The 26,098-nt window shown below is 37.7% G+C and overlaps 2 protein-coding genes across 8 annotated transcripts in view; one reads left to right on the top strand and one right to left on the bottom strand.

Annotated features, from left to right (window-relative positions):
* LOC131106369 (zinc finger and SCAN domain-containing protein 22-like) overlaps positions 1–26,098 on the top strand; it is a 245,672-nt gene that overhangs the window by 195,389 nt on the left and 24,185 nt on the right. The gene's annotated exons all lie outside the window — the stretch shown is intronic.
* kif21b (kinesin family member 21B) overlaps positions 118–26,098 on the bottom strand; it is a 77,130-nt gene continuing 51,149 nt past the window's right edge. For 3 of the 7 annotated variants that reach the window (XM_058055334.1, XM_058055331.1, XM_058055338.1), the window contains 9 exons: positions 23,320–23,358; positions 20,270–20,406; positions 20,011–20,191; positions 18,654–18,818; positions 16,918–17,035; positions 16,670–16,840; positions 9,389–9,588; positions 8,880–9,003; positions 118–7,237 (listed from right to left, as the gene is read on the bottom strand). In XM_058055334.1, coding sequence (XP_057911317.1) covers positions 8,904–9,003; positions 9,389–9,588; positions 16,670–16,840; positions 16,918–17,035; positions 18,654–18,818; positions 20,011–20,191; positions 20,270–20,406; positions 23,320–23,358 — 1,111 coding nt within the window. In that variant the 3' untranslated portion in view covers positions 118–7,237; positions 8,880–8,903. Of the gene's footprint in view, positions 7,238–8,327; positions 9,004–9,388; positions 9,589–16,669; positions 16,841–16,917; positions 17,036–18,653; positions 18,819–20,010; positions 20,192–20,269; positions 20,407–23,319; positions 23,359–26,098 lie in introns of those variants that run through there. The other 4 variants (XM_058055335.1, XM_058055336.1, XM_058055332.1 and 1 more) reach the window with 4 other exon arrangements.

Genomic DNA, 26,098 nt, shown 5'->3' on the forward strand with positions numbered 1-26,098 from the left:
TGATGACGGGTTGCCATGGCAATACCACAAATGTCATACTCCTTCCCACAGTGACTTTAAAGCTATTTTAAAATGTACAGTATACATTCAGCCTCAATAACTTCCACACAACAAACGTTTTGTCAACTATTTATTCTGTCGAGGGAACATTGTATTCTTCGTTAAATACAGTATTTACTTACATTATTTACACCGCAACGCTATCGTACATGGCTTGGTCACATGCATATTGGCATATTTAAAAAAAACAAAATAACTGTACACACATTTACACTCATTTAAGAACGAGCAGTCTGTGCAATAAAAGGCACAAATGACCTTTGACCCTGCATTTATGTTGCATTATATATATTGGCTTCACAGACAACGTCAACGTGTTTTATTACTGGAGATGCGATAGATAGAGAGCCGGCGGCTAGCAGCAAAGCGGTAAGCAGCCCTCTTGATTGTGTGCGAGCGCCATCCTGTCTCGTCGGCAGCCCGAAGTTTCGATGAAAAGACTTCTCAACGATAACGACGGGAGTACGCCGAGACGTTAAAACGCAATCACAATATACGCAGGATGATCTTTTCCGCGACACAGACGTGGTGTAAGGCCTGTAGGCTGAGGCACGAGGCTCAAGCTGAGATATCGACTCAAGTACTACTTTTCCTGACAGTTACACGCCACCGTCCACCTGGCGGGGGAAGCGCTCATCACACTTTGGACTTGCGGTTTGACTTCACCAGCGTCGAAGGAAGAATGTTACGGAACGGACCGTTACAGCTGCCATGTTATGAATTTAAAGTTGCCGACCAGTGATTCGTCGTATGATGTGAATTATTCAAGTCATATTGCACTTTGGTCAAACGATGTCGATTTAAAGCAGATTCTAGTCCAGGGGTGGGCAAACTACGGCCCGGGGGCCACATCCGGCCCGCCAAGTGTTTGAATACGGCCCGCCCAATCTTTCCAAAGTATTGAATTTAAAGTCAACATACAACCTGGCATCATGGCCTGAGCCAACCTTTTGATGGTTGTATCAATTTCGTTGTTTGACATGGTCTGTTGTTTACAAAGTGCTCCTGAAAAAAGAGACACAAGCACATAATAATAATAAAAATTAAAATAATAATCATTATATTATTATTATAACTATTATGATTATTATATTTATTATATTAATGCTAATTATTATATTAATTATATATAATAATATTGTTATATTTGCATATTTTACATAATATAATAATTATTATTTTAATTTTATTTTAATTATTATAATATTTTATTATATTTAAAATATTTAAATATAAATATAAAATAATAAATAATAATAGCAGATTGCATGACAATTTTACAGATACAATAATACCAGGTGGACTGTTACGTGTAAAATATATAGTCTGCCCCCCCCGGAAATTTTGTTATATCAATGCGGCCCACGAGTCAAAAAGTTTGCCCACCCCTGTTCTAGTCCATAAGATATCGTAAAATCAACACTTTTTTTTTTTTACATGCTTGGCTTCACAAAAATACAGTGGAACCCGTTTAAGTCGACGTCCTGTAAACTGCATTAACCGTGACCAAGCATCGGTGCAAGTTCCTTTTCTGTACTTCCAATACTACAACAATACTCGTTGACAATAACGGAGCAATTTTTCATTCAAGTGAAATTCAATTCAATTTAATATCGACCGTGTACTTTGACCGTTGACTTAAGCGTACACATGGTAGACCAGGACTTGATGACATACTTGACTTAGACGGGCTGTCAACAGAGATCAAGTCGACTTCAAGGAAAACTGCACTTTTTTTTTTTCCATCCATCTTTTCCTATGCGTTCTATCGATATAAAAACACATAAAAAGAGTTACCCATTGTAGGAGACATAATAACGGAAAATAAGACATATTAGACATGAATAAGATTTAACTAACACATTAGCATTGGGATAACTGCGGGTACTCCGGTGGCGGGACACACGTACAAATCCCGCGATTAAAACACCTACAAAAACCTTCAGCAGGGTTTTATGTACTTATAACTATAACCAGGTACATTCATGATAACATGTAATACTTACAGTATTTTGCTGTACTTTAGTCATTTTAACCATTACCCGAACGTCCTTTCTGGGCGCAACATAGAAACAAAAACTACATCTCGCGTTAAGTCTTAATAACTCAAAAATAAAAACACAGCGGCGAGGCATCACTACGCCAGTAACGTAGTTGTTGAGCGTAATAACCATGTTAATAATGTTAAAAAAATGTTTAAAAAAAAACAAAAAAAACTTAAACTGTATTATGGAAAGCAGGAAGTGAACAAATGTAACAGTTACTGATTGTAAAAGTACCAGATGGAGGGGTAGGATTTAATAAGTTTTGCTTCTTCCTACTCCTTTTGGACATGTGGAACTGGGAATTGATTATGGGATGCACTCAATTGTAATCTGATGCATGTTTAAATTAAATTAAACCATTACCATTACCAATGTTGATGTAGCTTCGTAAATAAGCTGGTCACATGATGTAATTGGAGGGTTTTTTGAGATTTTTCACTATTATTGGTGCATTCCTGTCTCTTTTTATCTGTTTGTATATCTATAGAACGCAAAAGAGAAAGACCTGTCTTACATAAGGATTGTTGACGATGGGCAAAATTGCAGAAAAAGTGCAGTTTCCCTTTAAAAGGGTTTCACTGTAGTACTGTAATCCTTTTCATATCTTTGTTATATATTTTTTTGTTATGAAGTATTCAAAGTGCCACTGGACAGCAAGAGAAATGAAGTTGGACTCGCATTAATAAAAAGTCCCGCATGCTGCTTTTCCCAACATTTACAATACCGCCGCGTTTACAAGAAACGCATATCTTAAGTTATCTTCACAAATACTTCTGTTTGCTGAAGCTATCGATGCTCCGAAAATGTGTTGAGTGCCATATTTGGCAGGCACAGTCAATATCCTGGCTAAGACTACGTTTTGTTTATATGTGGATTATTCACAGTTATGGTGCATCCAAAGTGCACGGGGGTCCTAACTTGCAGAGTACTGTACCAAGTATTAAAGCCACACAAAACACAAAAGAATTGCAATGTTATTTGATTAAAGTTGTAGAAGAGTCCAAAATGGCAAATTCCTACGATCCTGACATGAACTTAAACGCACCAAATAAGGCAAAACCATTAAATATTGGAGAATTGATTCCTTTCTCCGACGCGTTCAAATAATCCTACTGATGATGTGACAAAACACTGAATGACTGAATGTTACTTTCTTGTCAGTGTGGCCTTAATACTTTCTTTGCGGAATAACTCGATGTCAGTGCATTTACATAAAAATTGAAAAAGTTATGGAACTATTTACACAGCACCAATCAGTAGCGGGTTTGACTTTTTTTTTTTTTTTCCAGATAATAAAGACCAGATTTAAAGATTATGTTGACTGGAAAGACAGTGAAATCCTTCCATATTAAATCACTGAACCTTTTTTTTCCAGTGAGAGATGAACTTCTACTTCGAAAATGTGCAAAATATTCAGACTGTACCATAAATATGTAAAAGCAGAGGGAACCTCACAGTGGATAAAAGTAACGTAACCTTTTTTCTAGCATGTTATGACATAGAATTCACGTTGCAAACGCTGTTAGTTGGGCTAATTGGCACAGATAAGAGTCCAGTGGAGGGTGACCTCGAGTTCACATAAAACAGGAAGCAAACCCCCCCATTAAAAAAAAAAAAAAATTCTCAGCTTTTCACACTTTGGCCCGATTTTAAAGACATCATCAAAATTTTTACATAAAAGTACGTATGTACACAAAAGATTATCGATAAAATCAAGAAATGTACAAACATGAATAGCACTGATAGTACCTTTTTTTTCTTTAAGTCAACAAAGGCATTTGAAATATATGAAGATTTTAAATAAATTACACAGAAACAAAAAATAATCCTTCAACCTGTACCTGAGTTTCTCATCATAGCAAATATACAGAAACCAAGAACACGCCCACTCAGTCATCAACCCACATCATTGGCTTGGAAGACACTAAGCTGAACGAAACGGGGGTACGGGGTACAGGTAAAAAGAAAAGAAATGTACACTGGAACTGTCTGATAACAAGCATTTTCATGTTGATGATTTTTTAACATAATTTCATACAGTAATCCCTTGTTTATTGCTGTTCATTGATTCCAGACCCGACAGTGATAAGTGAATTTCCAGAGAGTAGGTTTTTTACTTATTCATAAATCGTATATTTTCGTAATTAGAGCATTCATTCATTCATTTTCTACCGCTTTTTCCTCACGAGGGTCGCGGGGGGTGCTGGAGCCTATCCCAGCTGTCTTCGGGCGAGAGGCGGGGTACACCCTGGACTGGTCGCCAGCCAATCACAGGGCACATATAGACAAACAGGAGTGGCCAATTAACCTAGCATGTTTTTGGAATGTGGGAGGAAACCGGAGTACCCGGAGAAAACCCACGCCTCTGTGCTCGCTCATGCATACACCATGCAAACTCCACACAGAGATGGCCGAGGGCGGGGACCGAACCCTGGTCTCCTAGCTGTGAGGTCTGCGCACTAACCAACAGACCGCCGTGCCGCCGTAATTAGAGCATATGAAACTTATTTACGACCTTATAAATAAGTTTTTGTTAACATTATTAGAGCCCTCCAGACTTGAAATAGCACCCCTATAGTCACTTTTACACTCGCGTTACCCATTGTAGTAGACATAATAACGGAAAATAAGACATATTAGACATGAATAAGATTTAACAGACTAATCATAATTAATTAATCATAGGATTAATTGTGGGTACTGCGGTGGCTATTGTCTCATTATTGTAACATTACACCTAGTGACCGGTGTGGAATACTACATATTGCGTATTTGAATGCGTTATATTTGTATTTTTCATTCATGTAGTCATTTTAATGCTTGAAAAAGCTCAATTTTGTCAAAAAAAAAAAAACGTAAAATTTTATGATCGTTCTATGATGGTAGAACACGGTCAACCACAAAACTGTTCATTCATTCATTCGTTTTCTACCAGGGGGGTGCTGGAGCCTATCCCAGCTGTCTTGGGGCGAGAGGCGGGGTCCACTCTGGACTGGTGGCCAACCAATCACAGGGCACATATAGACAAACAACCATTCACACTCACAATTTGGAGTCGCCAATGAACCTAGCATGATTTTGGAATGTGCAAACTCCACACAGAGATGGCCGAGGATGGAATCGAACTCGGGTCTCCTAGCTGCGAGGCCTGCGTGCTAACCACTCCACCATGAAACTGACTGATTTATTAATTTATTTTGATAAGACGTGCTTAAGTGTCGAGGGATGACTGCACACGCTCTTTATAGGACAGTGACACGAAAAGACGCTATTAAACCCACCGAGCAAGACACCGTACTGCCAAATGAAGTGGAATTTTACAAGACTAGTTTGTGCTTGCTTGTGCTGCCGCGCCAGACCTTCCGCATAAACGGATGCGAATTATCAGTGCACATGAAATATCCTTCCATCTTTGAATTGAGCAGCAATAAGTGTGGGTGGACGGGGGCTTTCAAATCCCTCAGTTATGACCTGGTTTCCCCCTAATAATCTTGCCTGCAGACCAGCTGGGAGACATGGGAGACATCTAATTAAATTTGACTTCAGACAACCTCAGTAGCTGGGAGAGAGTCTTCGGTGTGAACAGCTGGAAGTAGACAGCGAGTACTGTACATACTGGTACCTCAGTACCTCAAATAGGACGACATTGGATCAGAATAGGATAATAATTGATGCTATCATACAGATCACTCTATAGCCTTGTTACAATGTAAACACGCAAACGTCACTGTCATCTTACAAACACTAAAGTCATCACACAGCAACTTAACACTTCATGTGACAAATATACAAACAGGTACAAATACGAAAATTAAAAATTGAATGCATTGTGTCTGAGGAACGCATTCATGGGGACACTGCAATGACATCAGCCTCCCTCTGGGCTTATTCAACTTCCTCAGAGGTGTACAGAGGCAGTATTGCAGTATCATCCGTCCATTTTTAATGCTGCTTGTCCTCCAATAAAATGCTTTAAAATGAATTTTTTTTCTTGTATTGGTACATACAGCATTTGTATATGTATTTATTTACTTATTTATTGTGTTAAGTTGGTGTGTGATGACTTTAGCGTTATTTGTCAGACTGTTATATTAATGTCAAACGGGTTTATTTGTGCACAAATAAAGTTGCTAACGGATAAATAAAGTTCTTAGTAAGTAAGTTTGATTTTAACGGTTCCACTGTAGTGCAAATCTTCAATGCAACCTTGTAAGGAGAACCGCGAGCATGATCGGACTCATAATTGGACCGTTGGACTGCATGTTTTCAAGTAGTATTTGAAATATATTATTTGTCTCCGCCTCCAAAAAAAATCCAAAAACAAAGCAATGTTGCCGTGGATACCAGCGCCTGACTGTAATGTGGTCTGTTAAGTCTTCAGGGGTGTTTTGTGTTTCTGCTGTCGTTAGCACTTTCTGCAGAAGATAATGAAGTCCGGTGAGATCCTCCAGGGGCGGCATCACCTCACTTGTGCTACTTGGATGTGTGCTTTCCTGTTTGCAAGGTCAGCAGTGAGACGGTCTTGATAGCCACAGAGCCAGCAGGGGATGCATCCGCAAAGATGATGAAGATGAGCCGGGTGAGTCCAGCACCAGATTTTTTTTTTTTTTTAGCACAAAGAGACCCGTAAACATGTCCTCGCCCACGCCGGACCCAAGTTCAAAACAACTGAGGTAGGGGAAAAGAACATTTGAACCTTCTTGTTGATCATAATGAAGATTATTTGAAGCCAGGAAGGATAACGATGCAGAAAAATAAGTCATCCTGATTGGAGAAAGTGATGAATTTCACACAAAAGGTCCATGGGTATTCTACTTTTCACCCCCCCTCAAAAAAAAAGCAGGCCTTCTTCTCAGAAATTCCACATCAGGTGTGTTATGAGAGAAATGGTTGAGCCAGATGTTTTCCTTGGCACTTTTAAATTCCTTTCAAGGAGATGTTCCATTTTTCACAGTGACAAATAAATAAAAAAAAAATGTTTGCCTTAGCGGTGGTGGTGTGGGGGGGAGTGGGGGGGGGGTGGGGGGGTTGAGGTCACAGATCACAGCTGAAGTTGCACGAAAAACCACCATCACTCGGGTTGTCACCTCTTCCTCCACACCTTTGACAGCCAGATCTTCACCGTCTTGTCACTGCACACGGGCAGCGTGGGAGAAGGGGGGGGGGATGGGAGTGGGGGGTGTTGGGGGGTTACAGCAAAGGATGAGCAAAGGGAAGTGAGGAAACATAACAACAGAAGAAAATAACATCAATGACAGGAAACATTTTCTTCAGTAACGTTTTCTTCATTTTCAACACAATGAAAATTATGATTCATAGACAACATCATGCCGTGAGGTTTATGGCTGGTGAGGCACCGACTCCTTTGGAGGTTTTTTTTTTTTTTTTTAATTGCTCATTAAGAGGATAGCATTTATTTTTGTGTTTTCCATTTTCTTTACATCCTTACTGTACCAAAAATGAACCAAACACTGATTATGGCGTACCGTACGCCCCTATTAAATATTATATCACATAATATCCCACCGGATGATAAAGGCCGTAGTGGGGGAAGTAAAAAAAAAAAGAAAACAAAAACATAAAATCACCTAAAATGTGAACATGAGTCAAATGAAAAGTGTATTCTATATGCTGAATGGGAATCTTTTGGATAAAGCGTTCGAATCAAATATTCATTAAATCATCGGATATACATGGATTATGAAAGGGTATATAGACAATAATCCAGGGGTCTTCAATTAAAATTGAGGGGCTATCCACACGGAAACAATTTTATTATTTCAATTTCAATAATTTCAATAATTATAATAATTATTATAATAATTATTATAATTATTATAATTCTGTAACTATAATAATATAATTATTATATTATAATTATTATAATATAATAATTATAATAACATTATAATTATTATAATAATTATAATAACATTATAATTATTATAATTATTATATATATTATATTATATATTAATTTATTATAATATAATAATATGTATTATAATTATTATTATAATAAATATATAATTATATATAATTATTATTATTACTACAATTTGTGTATTATATTATATATTAATTTATCATAATATAATAATTATAATAATTATAATAATTATGATAAATATAATAATTATGATAAATATAATAATTATTATAATTATTATATTTATTATAATTATTATAATTGTAAATATTATTTCAATTCAATGTCATTATTTATTTATTATTACAATTATTTCATCGTTTCATCCTCTAATCCACCCAAAAATTGTGTTATTTTTATTATTATTAATGGTTTCCATAGTTGTAAAACCTGCAAACAACGGTTTGTTGTTTCCGTGTAGCTAACATCGGGATTGGTTGGATTTTGTCACACATTTTTTGTTTACCTTTGAGCGAGGTCTCTGCACAATTAGCAATATACGCTAATATCCATACACTCCTTAGTGAATATTAATTAATGTGAATGTATACACTCCTTAGTGAATATTAATTAGCATGCTGCTGTGCTGAAAAAATGAATATGACTGCTGTCATTGTTCATCCTGGGCTGTAAGCTACGTTGTTATCAGACTTTTGTGGACACTGGAACGACCTGGAAGGATCCGGTTTGGGTAAACAACTGATCTACGTCTAAACCTAAAGCATAAAGGCGGGGCAGCAGAAAGAGGGGAACAATTACACGTAGGAATAATAATAATAATAATAAGAGTAAGGATAGCGCCGTGAAAAGGCTTTGGGGAAAAAAGACAAGGAAGAAGAGAATACCAGAGGGAGGAGGGAAGGTGGTAATCATGGGAGGCTGGTGGCTCGGCCCTTGATGGCGAGCACCCGGCGAGGAAGACAGGGGGTCAAGCCAGGCACATAGCTCCATAACTTCACCCTGCAGTCGCTGGGGGCATCGTGGGGGAGGGACGGGAGGAGGAGGAGGAGGGAGGAGGGAGCGATAAGCAGGTTGTTGTCCGGTAGTATTGAAGAGGAGGAGAAGAAGAAGAAGAAGAAGCCGGGAAGCAGAAGGAGAAGGTTAACATCACTTTGATAGCAGCAGCTGCTTTACAAAGTGATTCAATTATCATCTAGAAATCCAAATAAAATAATCTTTTGTCGTCTGTAGAAATGTGAGAAAATTTCAATTTTATAATTATAAAATTTAAAAAATTAAAAGTTAAAATTATAACTTGATATTGATGTGCTGGGGGCCCATTTAAACACTTAAATAACAGTAAATCCTTATTATATATGTACCACCTTGGTGCAATAGATGCTGAACCGGTTACCTGGATGCAGTGAAGATCTGCTTGGAGTTGGTACATATGGCATTGATGGGGCTGTCGTGGCCTTTGACCTCTCCTATGGGAGTGAAATTGTCCACGTTCCACACCTTCAACATTCCTCCCCGACACGCGCTGAGCAACAGCGGCCTCCCGGGAACGTACGCCAGGGAGCACACCCAGTCCTTGTGTGCAATGGGGATTTGCTGTCAAGTGAAAGTAGAACGACGCACAGTCAGCAAAGGTTTCCGCATCGGAACACAAAAGGCGTGGCTGAAGACGCTTAGACGTCTGAAAGTTGGAACGTTTTTGGCATTTGACAACATTTCATTTGTTTGATTGCAGTGAAATGTATGGATTTTTTAAATATATATTTTAATGCATGCAGGCCTCACAACTAGGAGACCCGAGTTCAATTCCAGCTTCGGCCATCTTTGTGTGGAGTTTGCATGTTCTCAACGTGCATGCGTGGGTTTCCCCCGGGTACTCCGCTTTCCTCCCACATTCCAAAAACATAGGTATGAATGTGAGTGTGAATGGTTGTTTGTCGATATGGGCCCTGTGAAATATACAAATATATAAAAATATATAATACTTAGATAATATTTAATATAATACATATATTATATTTTATATAATTATAGTTATATTTTAATAATAATAATATATAATATAATAATATATAAAAATATATAATACTTAGATAATATTTAATATAATACATATATTATATTTTATATAATTATAGTTATATTTTAATAATAATAATATATAATATAATAATATATAAAAATATATAATACTTAGATAATATTTAATATAATACATATATTATATTTTATATAATCATAGTTATATTTTATATATTATTATATTATTTATTATTATTATTAAAAATATAACTATAATTATATAAAATATAATATATGTATAATAATATATAAAATATATAAATATATAAAATAATATATAAAAATATATAATACTTAGATAATATTTAATATAATACATATATTATATTTTATATAATCATAGTTATATTTTTATATATTATTATATTATATATTATTAATATTATTAATATATTATTACATATTATTATATTATTAATACTAAAACTAAAACTCGACATGTTGACAGAGGGTGGGTGTCATTTTGGGCTGCACGGTGACCAAGTGGCTGGCGTGCAAGCTACACAGTTAGGAGACCAGGGTTCGATTTCCCCGCTCAGGCATCTCTATGTGGAGTTTGCATGTCCTCCGGGTTTTTGTCCGGGTACTCCGGTTTCCTCCCACATTCCAAAAACATGCTAGGTTAATTGCTCCCCCCCCCAAATTGTCCATAGGTATGAATGTGAGTGTGAATGGTTGTTTGTCTATATGTGCCCTGGGATTGGCTGGCCACCAGTCCAGGGCGTACCCCGCCTCTCGCCCCAAGACGGCTGGGATAGGCTCCAGCATGTCTGACAAAAATGTTTTCTCGCATCCCGTGTGGAAGTGGTAACTTTTGGGCTTATTAAGTTTAAAGGAAATACATGTGAGGCTAACTGGTTAGCTCGCTAGCAAGCGGCCGTCTCGATTCCCTGCATAAGAGTTGCACAATGTGCACGATGAATAACAGGAGTTGTTATTTCATGTCTGCAGGGCTCTAAAATGTAAAAAAAAACATATTTAGAAAGTCAAACGGGTAAAATATTGCATAAAATATGAAATGTATTAATATTGATTCCTACATCACGGATATTCATTTATTGTGGTCGGGTGTGGGATCAATTAACCGCTATAAACGAGGGACTACTGTACCGTATCAAAGTACCGTATTTTTACGTTGACTTTTCCATTGTAATGTATGTCAAGTACTGCACTGTTTGCGTTTATAACTTAGTTAAAAAATGATCTTCTATGGAGCAAAGTGTGCGTTTTTTAATGCTGCGTGCACCTAAAACTGTTTTTAAATAACTTTTCACTTATTATAAACTATAACCTCATGACCCCTGAAATGTTATAAATATGAATATATTCAAATAATGCCTGGAACCTTGGATTAATTGTGTTTGACCCAAGTCTGACCCGTCTTGACTGTATATAAAAACGTAAAGTTTGAGTGACGATATGATCCCGCACGAGCACACGGCGTCCATCTTCAAGAGAGCAACCTCTTTCTGTGCTCACCTCAACTCGGATTTATGAATTATTGGGGTCAGCACAGCTTTGTCACTTCTAGATGAGATCTATAGGTCAGAAAAGGTTGGGTGGTTCTCTCTTAATATTTATACGTAGAGAATATCAGAAAAGGCAGCGCGGAGCCAAGAAAATATGTAGTATTTCCTGGTACATGAAACATGGTAAAGGCCATGTGTTTCTTTAAAGTGGAAATAATACGCAGTGTAGATCTCCAAGTGAACTGTGCACTCTATTTATTACAATTTATGATGCTGAGGCTTTTTCTGTGACCCCACTTAAAAGTCGGTGAAAGACTCAACAACGAGAAATATGATGTAAAACGATTATTCTCCAAAGTATTGATTAGAAAAAAAAAATACATCAAAAAAGAAAATTGGATCATAACATCTATCATGGACGTACTGATACAAAAAACCGAAGAAATAATCCGAACATCTGGAAATAGTCTGAATGCAGCTCATTTGCATATAGTCATCCTTAATTATATTTGAGTTATAACGATGTGTAGGCTTGTCATATCGATTTATTGAACAATCTTGAAATAAAACAGGTCAATAATAAATTGACATATACTGTACTTGTATGCAGGTCTGCTGCCTCTATTAGTCTCTCTGTGGTACACAGGCTGGATGACAAGAGGCTTCCATTTTAAACGATCTCTATCGTGCAGTGCCACTGGGAAACGGGCGGAAATTGACATCAGATCGTGTTTTGTACACAACAGACACCGAAAAAGTATTTGACACCGTTTCCTTTCATTATTGAATTTGTATATGGTTTTAGTTTGGAACGACGTCTTGCCTCTTAAAGTGACAGCATCCTCCCTTTCGGGAGAATAACCTATATAAATATTATATAAAAAACTGCATATAAGCTGTGTAGTTAAGGCGAAAAAGTTTATTTTTATAACAACTTTGGTCTTTGCTCTTTTCCCATTTTGTTGTTTTTTTTCCAAATATTTCAACTTCCTTCTTAACTAATCTTCAAAAACATTTTTTCTCATAACTTTTCCTCCAACCTAATTTCCCAAAATCTTTATTGTGTTTTGTTTCTCATTGCATTACATATATTACACATATTTGTCTTTAATATTTGAACACTATGCGACTAGAAGAATATTATTTTCCACCATTTAGTCTTGTAAAATTGAGTTCTTTTCGCTTAATATTTTGACTTTATTCTCATAAATCAATTTTTTTCCATTTCTGCTGATGTTGCTTTTTTTTATTTCTGTTTCAATTCTTCTTGTAAACGTTCTTCTCATAATTGTGATTTCATTCCCATAATATTTGCACATTATTCTCATATTGTACATTTTTTGCATTCTGTAATTTTGCCCCAAAATTACAACTTTATTTGTTGTTGTTTGTTTTATGACTTTAACAAATAATGCCTTTTTCCTTTAATATTTCAAATTTTTGCAACTAAAATAATGAATATATTTCCTCAAAATATTACGTTATTCTCAGAAATTATGACTTTTTCTCATTAGATTACAACATTTTGACTTTATTCATGTAAAATTACTGTACATGTTCCCACTTTTGTTGTGCTTTGTCAAAATATATTTTTTTAATGTTAAAAAAAACAACCATGGTCCGCTAGCTAGACTTTGGAACCCCTGCCCTGAACACACCAAATCAAGGACAACCAAACCAAACAGACAAAAATATGGATCAGTTTAGCAAAGTCCAAGAAGATTTAAAAGGAAACTGAAATCAAACGATTGTGAAATAAAACAATAATTAAATACCACAATAGTTGCTGATTATTTGAATAATCGATTAATCACGACTTAACTGATGTAACTCTAGGTGGTATAGAAAGAATGTGACCGTGTGCTACAAACATAATCCACGTGTCAGGTATGTTTTCATATTTAAGCAGCATGCAGGATGAGCCCGTATATACACTGTATATCCATTCTAAACAAACTGCTCCATCGCGTCCCCAGAGAATGCTTTGCACACGTAGTACGAACAGAAAGCTCGTGAGCAAAACATCTCTTAAAGGAGGCCCGGTTCCTGAGCTGTAATATACAATATGATTTTACACCACAAGCTGCATTCGGATGCTCCTTTATAATTAGACAAGAGGCTGTAAAATAGATTGTATTGGCTCTTTGCTAAATGAGGTGGAGGTGAGACTCCACGGACCACAGCACACGCTCTAATTTAAATGGGCCTTATATTCTTATTTTGTCTGCTGGGAGAAATAAAAAAAAGAAAGAAAGATAGAAGTAGAAATAAAAAATAAGTTAATAAAAACTGTACAACGTTGCTGCTTAAAATGCAAATGAATGCGCATGCAAATGAGAGGTACATCTTCCCACAAGGTGCAACATTATGCATTTTTAACATATGCATGCAACCGTGGATACACAAGAGACAACACAAAAGTAAACACACACTTTTACCGCTGACTCTGTTAAGCCCGGAAGTTCACACAATGCTTCCCTGCTGTATTCCACGTGACGGCACGAGCACGGCAGAGTGAATACCGTCAATCAATGAATGATTGAATACCACTTGTCACATACAACGTACGTTTTTTTTTTAATTCGACTTGTGTGAGGAGAGCAAAATCTGCCGTCATGTGTCATATAATCATATTTCTTGACTTAAATAGCATGTGGCATAAAGGCTTCCGCTACCTGGGGTGTCCATCAGGGTGAGAATGTGGGAGTGTTGGTACTCTTTGACACATGAATAATATCATAAATCTGTAAAGATGTCAATGGATTGCCCAGACTGATGAAACGAAGTGTCAGACTTTCTCAGGCAGGTTAAGGGAACTCAAAAGGAGGTACGCTAACGAGTCAAATTGAAAAGGCAAAGCCAGCGGCTGGCATGGCAAGAAAATAAAGGATGCGAGGCCTCGGCATAGAAATTTCTGAGCTGGGAAAAAAAGTGAACACTTTAAAGAAGCAAAATGATGAGAAGGATCAGGTCATACTGCAACTGACGTACGAGGTGGATGAGTCTGATTGACTGGGCTCCACATTCCACTCAGGTCTAATTGCTTCAACGCCATTCAACAACAAATCAAACATAAGATGTAATCACATCATAATGAAATACAAGGAGCAAGAGGCTATGATAAAATAATATCTGCTTCTTCCTCCTCCTTTTTGGACACATGGGACTGTGTAACCTCTTCATGTAACTTCTTAAGCATGAAACTAAAGACCATGACACAAGCAGTGTTGTTACAAGTCACCACGTGACTGCAGAGACGGTACAGAGAAGATAATGAGATGACCTAAGAGATGACCTAAACATCCATGGTTGGCGTCAACTAATTAACCATACCAGTAAGCAGGATTGTAAATTTTGGTGGGCTTCAGTCATTCAATATATGGTGATGGTAATGGTATTGGTAATGGTAATGGTAATGGCAATGGTAATGGTTTTATTTCATTTGAACATGCATCAGATTACAATTGAATGCATCCCATAATCAGTTCCCAGTTCCACATGTCCAAAAGGAGTAGGAAGAAGCAAAGCTTATTAAATCCTACCCCTCCATCTGGTACTTTTACAATCACTAACTGTTACATTTGTTCACTTCCTGCTTTCCCAATAGTTTTTTTATTAATTAAATTTTAAATTTTAAATTTTAAATTTTAAATTTTAAATTTTAAATTTTAAATTTTAAATTTTAAATTTTAAATTTTAAATTTTAAATTTTAAATTTTAAGTTTAAAATTTAAAATTTTAAGTTTAAAATTTAAAATTTTAAAATTTTAAGTTTAAATTTTTAAATTTTAAAATTTTAAGTTTAAATTTTTAAATTTTAAATTTTAAGTTTAAAATTTTAAATTTTAAATTTTAAGTTTAAAATTTTAAATTTTAAATTTTTTTTCTTCATCCTTGTATTTAGCAAACATCAACTGCATGTATTGTTTCTTGAATTGGCTCATCGTTGTGCATTGTTTGATTTCCTTACTCAATCCATTCCATAGTTTGATTCCACATACTGAAATGCTATGGCTAGCATAACGTAGTCCTAGCATAGAAGTGTTTCAAATGTACTTCTTCCCCGAGATCATATTTCTCCTCCGTTGTAGAGAAGTATTGGAAGACATTTTTAGCTACAGTAAACCTCGGATATATCGGATTCAATTGTTCCCACTGGTTTTGTCCGATATAAGCGAAATCCGTTAAATGCGTATACCGGAAAATGTCCGTTTTACGCATATATCGGATTTATATGCGGTATATGCGTAAATGGGATTTTATCCGTTATAAAAAGGCACTTCCTTGACTATGTTTCCAATGTACCTGGACGCGCAGGCAACGCTGCAAACGCTGCAAATGACGTCGTATAGCGGCCTGTCACGATTCGGCGAATCGGAGCGCCACGATGCGGCCATCCGATATATGCCAGGGAAATTTCATGGAAATGCATTGGAACGGGACTGGAGATTTTGTCCGAAATGGGCGAAATCCGTTATAAAAAATCCGATATATGCAATGAATTTTTATTGGAAATGCATTGGAACGGGACTGGAGATTTTGTCCGAAATGGGCGAAATCCGTTATAAAAAAATCCGATATATGCAATGAACATGTGGAACTGGGAACTGATTATGGGATGCACTCAATTGTAATCTGATGCATGTTCAAATGAAATAAAACCATTACCAAAATACCATTTTGTGCATGAAGCCTAAAAAAATCCGCCACAGCTGACTCGGTCGTGCATCGCAACGCCTTTGTTTTTCAATCTAGTTAGACAATAGATGTACAATGACTCGCACATTGCCTTTAAAATGAGCACACAGGTTTAAAAACGGGAGCTAATGCACATTTCTTTTGACACAAAAGCTCCATTTTACTCGTAGACCCAGAAACATTGTGTGTAGAGTTGTTAAAAATCTCCACTCTGGCCGGTGTTTTCCACAAAGAGGAACAATTGTGCTTCCGGATCGTTCCTTCAGTATGCTGCACAGTCAGTCACATACAACCTTGATGGTAACAGGTTTTTGTGTTTTTTTTTTTTTTACTGTGATTGATGGCATATGTCCTGCACAGTGAAAGCAACATTATTCCGCTCACATTCATCTAAAAACAAAAGGCTGTAAAAATGCAGCTTTACACACCTGAGTGAGCTCCTGCTGCTCCAGATCCCATTTTTTGATGCCGTTATCTCTCGAGCCACTGAACAGTACGTTTTCCTGCACCGCCAAACACTCGATGCCGTCGTAATGTGGCGGCTCAAAGTTATGAGCCGGGCCGACGTTACCCAGTGTTCCCTCTGCCACGTCAAACACCTGGTAAAGGAAACCATGGTGGTCTTAGGAAAACACTCAAATGTAGTCTGAAGGTGCCTTCTCATAATATGGACTACCTTGACGTAATGGTCTTTGGAGCCGGTGATGACTTGGTCTTTGCCCAGCAGAGACCTTCCCACCGTCAGACACATGACGGAACCGATGTGGCCTGTCAGCTTGCCCATAGCTTGCATCCTAAACAAACACACACAATCAAACTCACAGGAAATAACTGTTACACTCAGTGAAAACACTTCAATTAAACCAGGGGTGGGCAAACTATGGCCCGGGGGCCACATCCGGCCCGCCAAGTGATTGAATATGGCCCACCTGTTCTTTTTAAAGTATTTCATTTAAATTTACCGTACAACCTGGCATCAGGGCTTGAGCCAACCTTTTGATGGTTGAAGTAGCTGTTTTATCAATATTGTTTTTTGATGTGGTCTGTCGTTTACAAAGTGCTCCTGAAAAAAGGGACACGAGCACAATAAAAAAAATAAAAAATAAAAAATTAATAAAACAATTTAAAAAATAAAAACAAAAAATATTAATTAATTCATTCGCCGGGGTTGCTGGAGCCTATTCCAGCTGTCCTTGGGCGAGACGCGGGGTACACCCTGGACTGGTCGCCAGCCAATCACAGGGCACATATAGACAAACAACCATTCACACTCACATAAAATAAACATATTTAAATAATATAATAATAAATTTAATTTATAACGCACTTTACGTCAAATGAATGACCTCAAAGTGCACATATAGCAGATTGCATGACACTTTTACAGATACAATAATTCCAGGTGGACAGTTACGTGTAAAAAACATAATAGTCTGGCCCCTCGTCAATTTTGTTAAACCAATGCGGCCCGCGAGTCAAAAAGTTTGCCCACCCCTGAATTAAACACTTCAATATCACGGAAAAGACTGTGACGACTTGCAAAAAAAAAAAGTTTCATGTCACCAATATTTGAGATGCTTATCTAAAATCACTTTTGTATGGAAATAATCATGACTTTACGAAGACTAAATGACATATTGATGGACGTGCGTTTAGAAATCTTCAACTTAAACCTGATTAGTAGAAATAAGACACTTTGGTCATCCCTCCTTTGTGCAAAATACGAGACCTGTGGGCGGGGTCGAGGGCGAGCAATGGCGGTTGAGTTGCTTTGAGCCACATTAAGCTGCAATAATTACTGTCATGTGGCACATCGATGTCATTCTCTCTCCCGCTGCCGGTGACGTAAACCCTGGATGAAGTTCCTACCATCGAAATAAACTTCCACGCATTCGACAGCGGTCATAATCAAAAGAAACGGCTAACATTATGTTAGCCTAACCCACCTGTCTTCAGGCAAGAGGCGGGGTCCACCCTGGACTGGTGGCCAGCCAATCACAGGGCATACATATATAGACAAACAACCATTCACACTCACATTCATACCTATGGACAATTTGGAGTGGCTAATTAACCTAGCATGTTTTTGGAATGTGGGAGGAAACCGGAGCACCTGAGAACATGCAAACTCCACACAGATATGACCGAGGGTGGAATTGAACTCGGGTCTCCTAACTGTGAGGCCTGCACGCTAACCACTCGTTCACCGTGCAGCCCGCAGATAGTATTATTGATCTTGAGCTAAATACACCTTCCCTGAAATAGGGAGTATTATTTAGCTTTTTTGTTGTTATGCAAATCTGGAGCGTCCATACCAGAGCAGGAGGGGATAGACAAGAAGAAACAATGGGGAGCGTAGGGGCAAAAGGGGGACAACATGTATTTATGCGTGTAACATCGCGTGTAACATACCTGTTGAGGTCCCAGATGCGAACAGTGTTTCCAGCCGCCGCGTACAACACAGAGCCTGACGGGTTGAGTGCAATCTGGTTGATCTGACACTCGCCGTGTGCAAACGTTATTGTGCGGGTGGTGGCGCCAGCGCACGCATCACCTGACACGACTTGTCCTGATGAACTGGAGGAGTAAAAAATAAAAAAAATAATCAATGGGAATCGAACACAAAAAGGGAAGAAGTACATTTGAAACACTTCTATGCTAGGACTACGTTAAAAAGTAACTAGTTACGTAGTTACAAAAAAGTAAAAAATTTAAAAAAATTTAAAAACAAAAAAAATCAATAAAAATTAATAAAACAAATTAATAAATAAAATAAATTTGCTAAATACAAGGATGAAGAGTCTTGAACGAGTCATGATGTGCTATATATATCACTATATTGACACTTACTATGGTACCCATTATGGCATTGGATGCTCATATCACCTCGTATTTTGGTACGGGACAAACAATTAAAAAAATTTAAAAAATATAAAAAAACTTAAAAAAAAATAATAAAAAATAATCAAATAAATTTATACATAAAATAAATTTGCTAAATAAAAGAATGAAGAGTCTTGAACCAGTCATGATGTGCTATATATATCACTATATTGACACTTACTATGGTACCCATTAAGTCATTGGATGGTCATATCACCTCGTATTTTGGAACGGGACAAACAATTAAAATTTTTGAAAAATATTTAAAAACTAAAAAAAATTAATAAAAATTAATCAAATAAATTAATAAATAAAATACATTTGCTAAATACAAGAATGAAGAGTCTTGAACCAATCATGATGTGCTATATATATATCACTATATTGACACTTACTATGGTACCCATTAAGTCATTGGATGCTCATATCACCTTGTATTTTGGTACGGGACAAACAATTAAAAAAAATTAAAAAATATTTAAAAACTAAAAAAAATTAATAAAAATTAATCAAATAAATTAATAAATAAAATAAATTTGCTAAATACAAGAATGAAGAGTCTTGAACCAGTCATGATGTGCTATATATATCACTATATTGACACTTACTATGGTACCCATTATGTCATTGGATGCTCATATCACCTCGTATTTTGGTACGGGACAAACAATTAAAAAAAAATCAAAAAATATTTAAAAACTAAAAACAAATTAATAAAAATTAATCAAATAAATTAATAAATAAAATACATTTGCTAAATACAAGAATGAAGAGTCTTGAACCAGTCATGATGTGCTATATATAATCACTATATTGATACTTACTATGGTACCCATTAAGTCATTGGATGCTCATATCACCTTGTACTTCGGGGGTGCTAACTCACCTGAGCGTACGGACACACTTGGCCGCATCTCGTATGTCCCACACTTTGATGTAGGACGTAGAGACGGAGAAGACCAGACCAGACGAAGGACAGTATTTAACCGCGACCACATTGTTAGGGTGTCCTTTGAGTGTCACGATCTCCTGACCCGTCACCAGGTTCCATATCTTACACGTACGATCTGGAGGAAAAAAACGATCAGTGAATACGACTTAAAATATCAGCGAAACAAAGCCGGCGACTTCATCTCAGTCTGTACCTTTGGATCCAGTGAACAGCAGCTCATCTGTGGCATCCACACACAAAACCGGCTTGGAGTGGCCCTCGGCTACAGACATACACTGCAGGGGTGCTGTCCGACCCCCCTTGACACCTCCGATGGGATTGATCACACCCCTGGAAAATCATTCACCGTGTTACTTCCTTCAGGGTAAAAACACAGAGTGCATGATGATTCCACATTTCTATGGATGAAAGCACAAACACGAGCGTACATGCACTTAAGAAATCAAACTAAAAAAAAAAAAAATGGCATAGCACCAGACACAACATTAGGCACACCTGGATCTATCAAAAGCTGCATCAACGCTACAAAGTCAATAATGCTGGCTTTTATTATTATGGTTACACTTCACTTAGATGTGGTTCTCATTTGGCTTACAATACCACAGACGGGTCTCAGTATAATGCTCTTCTGGCCCAAAACCGTTATTAAAAATGATACTCGTATTAGCATAACTATTATATTTGTAAACATTGAATTATGCAGGTGTATCTAATGTTATAGCCAGCGAGTGTGCAACACATGCTAATAATTCAACTCCTGCACGCTACCTATCATTAAAAAAAGCCAAAAATATGGTAAACGTGTGCCATCATGAACGCCACATCACTAAATAAATCTTGTGCAGACTCAATCCTCCCCCAAGACCAGCACCGATGTCCTACTGATGGGTCAGAGTCCCAAGAGCACCAGGAGTAGGTGAAGCGGGGTAGGAAAGGGAGGATTGTGGGAAAATTGGTCTCTGGTGAGCTACCTAATAACACTAGAGAATAAAAATAAAAATAAAAATAAAAATAAAAATAAAAATAAAAATAAAAATAAAAATAAAAATAAAAATAAAAATAAAAATAAAAATAAAAATAAAAATAAAAATAAAAATAAAAATAAAAATAAAAATAAAAATAAAAACAAAAACAAAAACAAGTACATAGGAAAATGTTTGAAATGATCAGGAAAATAATTGATAACGATAAAAAAAAAACAACTCATATATAGCCCTAAATGCTTAGTGCCCCATCCATATATTTAATATAAAAAAAAATGCAGAGATAAAAAAAATGTGATAACACACAATGAGAAAAATATGGAAATAGCCACATGCTATTCTGTGTGTGTGTGAGGCAGCTAACGGCACACACAAATACAGCGCAGTCAAACCTTGCTTAGTATTGCATGATCAAACCAAATCAAACAATGTCAGTTCAGTCAGCCAGCAAAAAAAAAAAAAAAAAAACTCACATAAACAACTCAATAGCAGCCTGCAACTAAAAACAAAAACACCATGCAATATCCATTCCCGCCACCAACTATTAGATTATAACATTATTCCCAGGGTACATTTATGTTGTGTATAACGCAGCATCAGGTCAAATGGAAGGAACATTTGCAATCTGTTGCCAAGGTTACATCCAGTGAATTTGTTCCCATTATATAAAAGCAGACATTCCTATTTCAACTTTATTGAAATACTGTTTTGTTTAGATTCAACTTTTTCTTTACCTTCCATTCCCTTTTTCTTACGAATAAAAGGTATGCGCCGAACTAATACCGCTTCTTACGGCATTGCACCGATCCAAACGGGAGACAGCGCTCCTGCTCTAGCAGCATGAAATCATCTCACAGTGTGTGCAGTTATGAAGTATGTAAGAGCTGCTAATGGATGTTGCCGTGCCAAGCATGGGGGAGGCAGCAAACTAATGAGGAATATGGAGGCAGACCAGTGAGCGGCTCTGCTTCACGCTGGGAAACCGACAGAAGTGTGTGGAAAGTCTACGTACGTATATCACTGTGACTTAGATAAAAAAAAGATGCATTTGTTTATTATTATGAAAGAGATCTCTTTTTTTCTTAGGATTTGGTATCGGTATAGCTTGACTCGACAAACGGGAATAATTTAATTACACATTTATATTACCTGTACTCGTTCTTGAAGACTCTTGGAACATATAACGTCCAAAAAGAAACATTGCAGAAGAAAATAGTTATTAATTCTGCATGGAAAAATTCCTTTGTCTTCCTTTTTTGCAATACAGTGGCAGCATAGCATTAAAAAGCAGTCGTGGCTACTCAGTACAATATGGAAAATAGCTTTTATATTGTGATAAACATGCACTTAATCCAACATTCATATTGGATATCGATCTGATATCAGCATTAAAAAAAAGTCTTAAATCTCCGATATAAGTAGTCCACTTTCCGTGCCAGCACTTGATCACAACAACAGCTAATGCTAGCGTGGTTAGCAAGGCGCAGGGGTGTGTTAGTATTTTTCATTAACGTCGTAGCAAAACATGCCATCCTGTGGTTAGCGCAGAACCGGGGAAGTTTAATACGATTCAAGCCAAGTCAAGTTCCTGAAAAATCTATTCCTGAATCCTATCCCTGGAATGCTGTTTCAAACATTTCCAAAGTGTGATGAACTCCAGCGGGACGAGAAAATGAGGAATGTGGGCTTTGAACGCGTCATTGAGCACCTTCAGCCTTGCTACGTTATGCCTTATGTTGATAAAATTATGATAAAAACAGATGCATCAGGAAGTAAATGGGACAAGCCAAATGTTTCACACTAAACAAGTACGGTGATAAAAGTATGTGAGAGTCATGCTGATATCAGATCTATATCAAAAGTTGTATCGGGATACCTCTATTAGAAATAAGTCTGGGACTGCCAAGTTAGCTGCATTTATGTTTATAATATCTATAATATCAGTTATGTTACATTTAAGTGTTGAAATGTTAAGATAATGTTAAGATAATAAATGTTTAATGACACATTGTCATATTCAACCTGTTTGACGGGAATATTTGCACAAACCGAACCCCACGTTGGTGTGATTGTGCTGGTGGGTGACCGAAGAAGACGCTTATGGTTCATACATGCACCACAATAGCGCCCCCCGGTACCCAAGCGAGGAAGGACAAGCAGTGAAGAGGTGGCTACAGATGACCACAGCAGACAGAATAACATCATGGTGAGTTGACAAGCAGAAGACACGGACAGAGATTTAAAGACACAGTTGGTCTACCTGGGCACCTCGGAGAGCGAGGAGTCGCTGTCATCAGACCTGGAGGCAGAAGAGGAAGAAGCGGGGCAGGGAAAGGGCGTCAAGGAGAGGAAAGGGTTTTTTTTTTTTTTACACACGTGAAGGAAAGACAGAAGGGTTAGTGGCAATGGGTTACACGAGAGGAGGGAGTCGAGGACAGGTTTTGGATATAAAGTCCCTGTCATCAGCAAACAACGGACAGCTAGCTTATGCTAAGAGTCCACTGGGCCGGCGCCAGTTGGTGCCAGTTGGTGCAGTGGCTCCGAATTGGCTCGTGGTGGCCCGTAACGGTGGCAAAAATTTAATTTGGCGGCAAGAAAATTTCAAAATGTTTAAAATCAAAAATGTCACAAACTAGCCGACTATTGGAATCCACTGGAATGTAATGGAGCGAGCCAAGTTGCGGCAATGATGCTACCGGCGCACCCAAACATGCGCTTCATCAGTAATGCTAGGAGTCCACTGAGCCGGCAGCAGTTCCAGTGCCAGTTCGCGCCAAAGATTATGTGACTCCTAGCATTACTGATGAAGCGCATGTTTGGGTGCGCCTGTAGCAACATTGCTGCAACTGCACGCCAATCACATAATCTTTGGCGCAAACTGGCGCAAACTGGCACCAACTGGCGCCGGCCCAATGGACTCCTAGCATTACTGATGAAGCGCATGTTTGGGTGCGCCTGTAGCATCATTGCTGCAACTGCGCGACAATCACATAATCTTTGGGGTGAACTGGCACCGGCCCAGTGGACTCCGAGCAATACTGATGAAGCGCATGTTTGGGTGCGCCGGTAGCATCATTGCTGCAACTGCGCGCCAATCACATAATCTTTGGCGCAAACTGTCACCAACTGGCGCCGGCCCAGTGGACTCCTAGCATTACTGATGAAGCGCATGTTTGGGTGCGCCTGTAGCATCATTGCTGCAACTGCGCGCCAATCACATAATCTTTGGGGCGAACTGGCACCGGCCCAGTGGACTCCGAGCAATACTGATGAAGCGCATGTTTGGGTGCGCCTGTAGCAACATTGCTGCAACTGCACGCCAATCACATAATCTTTGGCGCGAACTGGCACCAACTGGCGCCGGCCCAGTGGACTCCTAGCATTACTGATGAAGCGCATGTTTGGGTGCGTCTGTAGCATCATTGCTGCAACTGCGCGGCAATCACATAATCTTTGGGGCGAACTGGCACCAGCCCAGTGGACTCCGAGCAATACTGATGAAGCGCATGTTTGGGTGCGCCTGTAGCATCATTGCTGCAACTGCGCGACAATCACATAATCTTTGGCGCAAACTGGCACCAACTGGCGCCGGCCCAGTGGACTCCTAGCATTACTGATGAAGCGCATGTTTGGGTGCGCCTGTAGTATCATTGCTGCAACTGCGCGCCAATCACATAATCTTTGGGGCGAACTGGCACCGGCCCAGTGGACTCTGAGCAATACTGATGAAGCGCATGTTTGGGTGCGCCTGTACCAGGAAGTTTTTGGTGAATATTTCAGTAAAATTGTTAAGACAGCAACAACGCTAAGGAATAAAAGATGTATCAGTACTGGATATGGATCTATAAACAAGTATTTGTCACAGGTGCGCTGGAATTGATCCCGGCTGACTCTCCTAGGATGCTAGCATTCTCTGATGGGTTTATCGTTTCGTATTATGTCTCCGTGTCAACAGGAAATGGTCTACACTCACTCAAGCGGAGCGCTTACCCAAGTGGAACAACAACAATTTTACAGATTTTGGAACACACATCAGGCGCACCACATTGAAAGGCGCATCATTGTACTTTTAAGTGCAAAAAATTGGGTATATGTTAACTGAGTGTTAGACAATTCTGTGGGAAATAAGAGGATAGCCAAGGTGAAAACTGCATGTTGTCATTATTATTTTTTTTTTCCATAAGAGCCCCACAACGTCTCCCTCTCTTACCCTAATTAGTATTCTCACAGACCAGGAAAGCCAATTTATTGGTGGAGTAACTCACTAATGAACACGCACGGCTCGGCAAGTGTTTTCATTCTGATCACATTTCTATCTTCACATCATCCCAGCGAGAAAAGTCATGTGTGTTTAATAGAGGAACACGTTAATAAACTTCATGATGTTTGTTTGTCATCACGAATGGCCGAGCGGTACACACACACAAAAAAGATATAATACACACAAAAACATAATAACCCTGGAGAGGTCTAGAGCAGGGGTGTCCAAAGTGCGGCACGTGGCTGTTTCATATTCTAAAAATAGAATTAGACAAGACAACTACAAACTGATTTTTTTAAAGTCAGAATATTACGGGAAAACAAGACAAAGAATAACATTTTAGGAAAAAGGAGATAATATTGGGAAAAAATATCTTCAAAATTGGCACAAGTATTCGTAAAAAACTTCATTCATAGTAATAATATGCTGAAATGAAGCCTGTTTATTTCTGTAAATTGAAAAATGTCTCTGTATATCTGTATGGATTAGTTGAAAATATTTAGAATATACTTATTTTTTTTACTATGTGGCCTTTGGTGGAAAAGTTTGTACAAAGTGCAGCTCGGGGGCCAGTTAAAGCTTTTTATTGCCCTCAGCACATTCTAATAATACAATTAAACAAGAAAACTTTTTAAAAATTGAAAAAAAGAGCAGTAATTTTACAAGAAAAGACACTAAATAGTAAGAGTAAATGGGTAAGTATCAAGAAAAAATAGCATAAAATTGAAAAAAAGAAGAAAAATGTTTTTATATACACAGCAAAATTGGAAAAACTAGC

The sequence above is a fragment of the Doryrhamphus excisus genome, chromosome 18 (assembly GCF_030265055.1).
Source record: "Doryrhamphus excisus isolate RoL2022-K1 chromosome 18, RoL_Dexc_1.0, whole genome shotgun sequence".
NCBI classification, from domain to species: Eukaryota; Metazoa; Chordata; class Actinopteri; order Syngnathiformes; family Syngnathidae; genus Doryrhamphus; species Doryrhamphus excisus.